We start from the raw sequence: 7080 nt of genomic DNA, 5'->3' as shown, positions 1-7080 counted from the left end.
CCGGGCGCCGCTGGCGGCGGGCCCGCTCCCGCCCCACAGGGACATCGGGTCGCACAAGCCCATGGGGCAGCTCTGCCCTGCCCCACCGCGCCCGCCCCCGGCTCGGTGGGGCAACCGCGGCCGGTGGGACACCGGGGGCGGACCCCGAGTCGCCGCCCGGCAGCCCTGCCCGGTTCCTGGCAGCCCTGCCCGGTTCCTGGCAGCCCACGGCACTGTGAGAGTTGGCGGCGGAGGGACCAGCCTCCCACCGCCTCACGCCAGGGCCTTCTCCCCTCACGGGTAGGGGCAGGAACAACCCCCCCACCTCCGCCAGGACCCCGCCGGTGACTAAGCACACCCGCCGCCGCGCCGTGACCGGCCTTTTACCTCCCCTCCCGCTCCCCGGCCCCGCCCGCCGCCGCGGCCCGCCTCTCCCCCCCGCCCGCTGCCGCGCCCGGCGCCTGCGCGGTGCGGCGCGGCGCGCGCGGGCGCAGGAATGTGCGTTACAGTTAAATAGTGGGCGCAGGGGCGGCCGCCGCGGCGCTCGGGGCCGGCGCGGGGCGGCGGAGGCGGCTCCGGGGCGAGCCGAGCGGGGCGGCGAGGGAGGCTCCATGGCGCGGCGCGGCTCCTGGGGCGGTGGCAGCGGCGCGCTGCTGCTGTGACAGGAGCTTGGCAGCTGGGACTGGCCTTCCTCCTGCCCAACTCCCGAGCGGGGAGCCCGCGCCGGCGTCCCGGGGGCGCGGCGGCGCTCGGAGAGCGGAGCCGTGGCGGCGGCGGCGGCGGCAGCGGCGGCCGGGGGCAGCCGGCGTGTCACCGCCTCTATGATGAAATTTAAGCCGAACCAGACGCGGACGTACGACCGGGAGGGCTACAAGAAGCGGGCGGCGTGCCTCTGCTTCCGCAGCGAGCGGGAGGACGAGGTGAGCCCGCCGAGCCGCCGCGCACGTGGGGCGGGGGGCGCCGCGCCGGGATCGGCCCGGCCCGGGCGGGGCTCCCGTTCCGCCGTCGCCCCCTGGGCCCGCCGGTGCCGCGTCCCTTTGTTTGACCGGAGGGGCGCGGGCCCCTCCCGGAGGGCAACTCCCCTGCCCACGCCGAGTCGTGCCGGGGCTCTCCTCCCGAGCCGGAAGAGGGGGCGACGCCGCGGAGCTGCGCGGACCCCCAGCTCGCCGAAGCGGGGGGCGGCGGCGGCGGACGCCCCCCGGCCGGTCGGGCCGGGCTGTGCCGGCCGCGGGGGCGGGGCAGGCGCGGCGGCTCCGCGGCGCGCCTCTCGCCCACCATCTTGGGGCGGCGCGGTGCGGCGGGGCGCGGGCCCACGTGCGCGGCCCCCTCCTTTGTGCGCGGCCGCGGCCCCGCGCGGCGGGATGGGGGCGGGGGGGGCTCGGCTCCCGAGGCGGAATCGGACACCGGCTGAAACTCCCGGGTTATCCTTTGTGTGCCCGTAACGCGCAGAAGATCGGTTAATGTGTAATGGCGCGTTGAGGGCAGGGCTGGTGCTGCCCTTAAGACGAACCCCCTGCTATACTTGGGTGGGATGGAAAAAATCTCGCGTTTGAAAAACCTGTTTTTCCTACCAAGGGAGTAAAATGGTGCTTATAAAAATATTTTGTCAAGGAGCTCGGGGGCGGCCGGCGGCGGGGGATGGGGGGCGGGGGGCGGTGTATGCGGTTTTGGTTGTAGAGGGTAGCATTCAGCCGGGGTTTTATGTTGCAGCAGAATCGGGAGGTGGCAACAAAGTTGTCCTGTATTCCTAGCCAAGGTCAATTGCACTGGCCGTTATCTGGAAACTTTGCTGATGGTTTCATTGCACAATGTATTTATAGACTGTCTCAGGCTGGAAGCATACCCCTTCCTGATTTTCGTTTTCATTTTGTTGTTTAATAGCTATAAAATAACTACAAAGGTTAGGGCTTGGGGTTTTTTTCCCTCCTTCATCTATACGCTGGAAGAAGCTAGTGTCCTATCCAAGCTGCTAATATGGCAAATTTCTTGCTTAAACATCTACTAAGCAATATAACGCAGCAGGGAGAGGCCTAATCTCAAAACACAGACCCTTGGGTTTAGGCAAAAATTTTGTGTGGTCTTCTGGTATATGCCATTCCCTGTGTGGTATAAATACAGCCTTGGGACCACACTGATCAGCTTTTCCTAATATTATAAAGGAGAAAGGTGCCCTGCAGGAATCTTGCTAGTTCTTGCTGTTGATCTAGCTTTTCTTTGGTTTCAGCAGCACCTATGATACTCCAGCGTGCTTCCCCATTTACGTGTCTTCAGTATTTATTTTTGGATGCTGCTCCAGCTCAGACTTGTTTGGAGTTCAAACACCAACTTAACAGCTGTTACAGCTTTCTTGCACCAACTGTAGTTGGAAATTCATGGTTGGGGTCACCTTTGTCAGTAATTTCCGTTCATTCTTAATTTCCTGCTGCAACTTCTTATATTCTCTTTCAGTCTTGTATCCAAATGAGACCACTTGCTGCTTCAAAAAATTGTTTGTGCATAAGAACACCCTCTGAGGCTAAGGATGGTAGTAGCAGCTTTGCTGGGCTATGTAGGAAGAGTGGATGCTGACACTTGTTGCACTGGAGCGCTCTGTGGTATTGCGGGTGGAGCACCTGTATGGCTGCCATGAGGCTGGGCCTTGGCATTGTGCAAGCAGACACACTTGAGGGTGAAACGAATGGGATAACGCCAAGTCAGATTTGGGACATAGATTAAGTGTGTGGAAACAGTTCAAATTGCTTTCTGATAAGTTATTTCCAGAAAAGCAATGGCAACATCTTGAACTTGCTTAGCTGTTTCCCAAGTGCCAGCTCCATCTGTATTGATACAGAACCTATTCCTTAGAAGTTTGATGCCTGACTGCTGTTTGTGATTAACTTGTACTACCAGCCATGTTCCCCGAGTTGGCTGGATGAGGCTTGCTTCTGTTGTTCTTGAACACTGTTGTCTTAATAAGTTTCCATGTAGGTCTACTTTACGCTCCACATAAATGTCGTCAGTGTTTCCTTTCCAATTCTCTAGAGATTGTACCATTGATTTTCAGCTGACCTACATCTCCGGGGATCTTTAAGTGCAGGGTAACTTCTGCTGTGAAGGAACACAAAGGCAGTACCTGGGTGACTGGAGTGAGAAGAGGGGAACAGCAGACTTCTGTAGAAGCTATTGCGGGGAAAAAAAATAATTTTCATAGTTATTTTAACCTACAGGGTTACTGCCCCATAAGCAAAGAGTTGCTTGACCTTGGAGGAGAGAAAATAAAACAGACAACTGAAAGCAATCTTTAGCCATACATTTCTTTTTAAGGAGCCTTAAAGTAAGAAATCAAAATCTCAAGGTGTTTTTTTTCCTGGAGATACTGTCTGCAAGACTGTCTCAATAGATCACATTCTACTTTTCAGCTGGTTAGTTTCTATCTAGAGGAATGAGTATCTGCAGCAATCTTCTGCTACAAATCTTAAAATTAACCTGTCTTCCTGCTTCTGTTCTGACTTTCTGAAAGGCCAGTCCGTATCCAGTTGTGCCTGTGCTTTAGCTTTTTTCCTCCTTTCTTGCACTTAGCTTTCTGACATATGTGGTTGCTTTAGGTGGAATCTCACTGTGTTGTGTAAAAGGTTACTAATACTTCTCTAGCTATACCAGAAAAAAAACGTTGTGATAGGACCTGTCTTTATCATGATTGTAAAGCTATCCTGTAGTCATCTTGTGATTAGTGGTGGTATCTAAGTCTCTAACTTGTTCCCACCTCGTGAAGTCTCAACTTGTACCAGAAATTCTTAGTGTCCTGCACATTAGATTTACAGTATGTTCTTAACCAAATGTGATCATTCTTCTGCAACTTCAGCATGAGATCCTCTGTTGATAGCATGACTTACGGACACTGCCTCTCAATTTGGAGAGTTAAAAGTTTCAATAATAGCTTTTTGTGCTTATCACCAATGAAAATCGGGCCAGTCACTAAAATGTTTAATATCTCTATTGTTCATCATCATCTAGCAAAATCTGCTTGTTATAGCTTTGTGGTCTGTTTCCTATCCTATTGCACTTCTTACGCTACCTTTGTAGCCTTGTTGAAGCCCATGTTACAGCTGAGTTTTATGGAGAGTGAAGCAACATATCAATTGAAAAAGACTGTGGTAATAAAGGATGTTTTTGGTAAAACCATATTGTATTTCCGTTCATTTTCTGTTCACTTCTTTATTTCTTAATTCGAAACATAGGTGGTCTGTAGAATACTGCGGAGGCAAAATTCAGTCTGATGGTCCCTGCAAACAGTTTGAAATACAGCCACTGAACAACTCCTCTCCAGCTACAGCACCCTGTCCAATTAGGCTTACCAACCGTCTTTGCTGCCAGACTTAAAATTGTTGAGTCAGTTCTCTTGGGTATTACGGGCTGGAAACTGGGCTTGCCCGCAGTCTTGCAACCTGTCAAAAGCTGCTGCTTTGTCTTGAGAGCTGGTATTGCAGCTGAAAGCATGTGCTTGTGAGATGACTGATGGTTGTCCAGATGCACCACTGCAAAAATCCTCCCTTCCTGTTTCTTTCTTCATCTTCAAGTGACTCTACATATGCCAATTTAGTGCTATATAGCCCGTTTTGGTTTAGATTTTGTAGCCTTCATGCTGTGATATTGTATGATTTAAAAAAAAAAAAAAAAATACATATATACCCTGGAGGAAGCCCAAATAGCCAAGAAATGTGGCCAGTAGCTTTGGAATTTTTTTGAGTGTTTTAGAAGGAGATCTCTTAGACTGCTGTTGTTAAAGTATTGCCTGTTTTGGTCTCTCAGTGCTGTCATTTGGGCTGAAGAGAGAGCAAGATGGCTGGATATGAGCTTAAGTGCTGGCTCCTTCTGTCGTTCTTAATGGAAATGAAGCAGTAATTGCAGGCACTGTCTGCCCTTTGAACAAAAAAAATTGCTGGAAATGAAGCAGGAGAAATCCCATGAAAAATGAAACAAGGCTATGTGGGCATGAAATGCGTGGGGGCTGCTGGCTTTTTGCTTTGAACAAGCAAGAAGCTGTTAGGTGTGTGCAAAAAGCTGATGGTATTCAGCAGACTGGAATGGGCTGGCGGATTTGTATATGAGGAAATGCAAGACTCTCTTGAGCAACTAGGAGATGTGGATGGCAGCTTTAGGATAAGCCTGCAGGAGAACCTCTCTCAGTACTGTGAGGACCGACTGCTTCCACAGGTTAGAATTGCTTATGCAGTATTTTGCAAACACTGATTTTGCATAAAATGCTGCTGTCTTAGGGTCTGGGCGGAAGGTAGGCAAGGCAATTCCTACTTCTCAAAGCAGAGAATGAGGCAGGCCTTCAAAGCAGCAAGAGCAAATAGTAATAAACATATTTTTTCTAGTCATTTGGATAACTAAAACAATTTTAAAAGCTAATTTAATTTTTCTTCCATCAACTACGTATTATACAAATAAATGAGCAGTTATTTTTAAATACTTTGAATATAAAACTTGAGTGCGTTCTAATTATTTTGGCATCTGTAACACTGCTTTATGTAATTGAATATAGTATTGAAAGCCCTACTTTAGTGTTCAGCCAGCAGTTGCTAGTGGCAGATCTAAAAATTAGTTTCATATGCAAAAAAAGTCTTCAAGCTTTTCAATTTTTAATTTTGCCATTTTTGTTGTTCAGTCTTATACAAGAGATGAAAATGGATGGGAAGGGTTTTCTGTTACTATTGAGACAGTAGTGAGGATAACTGTATTGTCACACACTTATGGGAAATGTAGATTTTTTTTTTCTCCTGTAGCAGGGCATACACTTGCATGACAATTATTGCCTCTTAACTTTGATTTAAAAATTATAGGCTCCTAGTGTTGTATCTCCTTTTTGGTCTGATTTAGAGAATTTTATTTCTTGGGCTGTAGAATGTCAAGATTTAAGAAACCCTTGTTTAATCTACCTTGTTCTGGTGGTCATTGTTTCATTATTTTACAAAATAGTAGTGTTCTTCAGTTTCATATAGCTGTTGCTTCATATTAGCAATGGTTTTATTAAAGGATAATAAAGGAAAAAGTAAAATGTTATTTTTATTTGCATTGGTCTAAATCATCTGAAAACCAGAAAGACCTGTGGTAATGTAACCTGATCTATAAAACCATGGCCCAGAAGTGTCACCTGGCTACCCTGGCAAAATGAGGTGTTCTAGGAATTATTGTAAATAAACTTGCACAGTGATGAAAGATCTTCCATACTTGACTCAGAATTTGTTATTTGGTTTCTTTATCCTTCAGTGTAAGCTCTCAGGTGTAAACACACAGATAATGTGTGCTTTAATATAACTTGGAGTGTGACTATGGCACCATATTTAAGGCTGGCATGCTCTCCAAAGCAACGCGTGGACTGATACAGGTTACCTAGCTTGCTCTATGACTGCCTAATAGAACATAGGCATATTTTCCAAAGAATACACGTTTCAATATGCACTTCAGGCACACTGTGGTTTTTACTTTTTCTGTCTCATGTCCCTGCCCTGTTAACATACAGGAGGAATAATTGACATAGGATGATTGCTGCCTTAGTTTTTCCTCAGCGTTTTCTTGATATTGGACATCATCTGTGTGGTGCAGGAAGGGGTATAGCTCAAAAAATCAAGACCCTATAAACAGATTCCAAAATGGTTCTTTATGATGTGTCTACAGAGACAGCATCTACTTATGGTATATCCCTGCAGGCTTGTATAGGGTTCTGCAGTGGTTTAAACTTGTGTTAATGTTAAGAAAAATAATGGAATGTTAGGTTGCTGTGGTAGGATTTATGTCAGGTAACCAACTTTCAAAACACAAGTGCCTTGTTATCCCTACTTTCACAGAAAACCAGCTTTCTGCAGGCATCGCATATGCACCTTGCTTTCATGTTGGGATCTTTTTTGACAAACTGCAACTGCTTGCCAGCAGTGGAAGTCTGCAAGTTCAGCGAAGCTGTAGGAATTCAGCTGTCCACCATGACAGGAAGCTTCAGTCTTCACTCATGCATCTTCAGATACTGAAATCAGTCAACCATGAGCTGTCTTTTATTGCGAAACCTCGATTATTTTTTTTCCAGCACCTACAATATTACTTGTCTATGCCATCCGAATGTGT

The 7080-nt window shown here is 48.3% G+C and overlaps 1 protein-coding gene across 2 annotated transcripts in view; it reads left to right on the top strand.

Moving 5' to 3' along the window:
• Nucleotides 1-621: 621 nt before the first annotated feature.
• Nucleotides 622-7080, top strand: part of NUDT4 (nudix hydrolase 4) — a 30217-nt gene continuing 23758 nt past the window's right edge. For both annotated transcript variants that reach the window (XM_050906393.1, XM_050906384.1), the window contains exon 1: nucleotides 622-899. In XM_050906393.1, the coding sequence (XP_050762350.1) occupies nucleotides 801-899 (99 nt within the window). In that variant the 5' untranslated portion in view covers nucleotides 622-800. The remainder of the gene's footprint in view (nucleotides 900-7080) is intronic.

The sequence above is a fragment of the Gymnogyps californianus genome, chromosome 1 (assembly GCF_018139145.2).
Source record: "Gymnogyps californianus isolate 813 chromosome 1, ASM1813914v2, whole genome shotgun sequence".
NCBI classification, from domain to species: Eukaryota; Metazoa; Chordata; class Aves; order Accipitriformes; family Cathartidae; genus Gymnogyps; species Gymnogyps californianus.
Note: the sequence above shows the minus strand (reverse complement) of the source record. Positions and strands in the feature narration are given on the sequence as shown.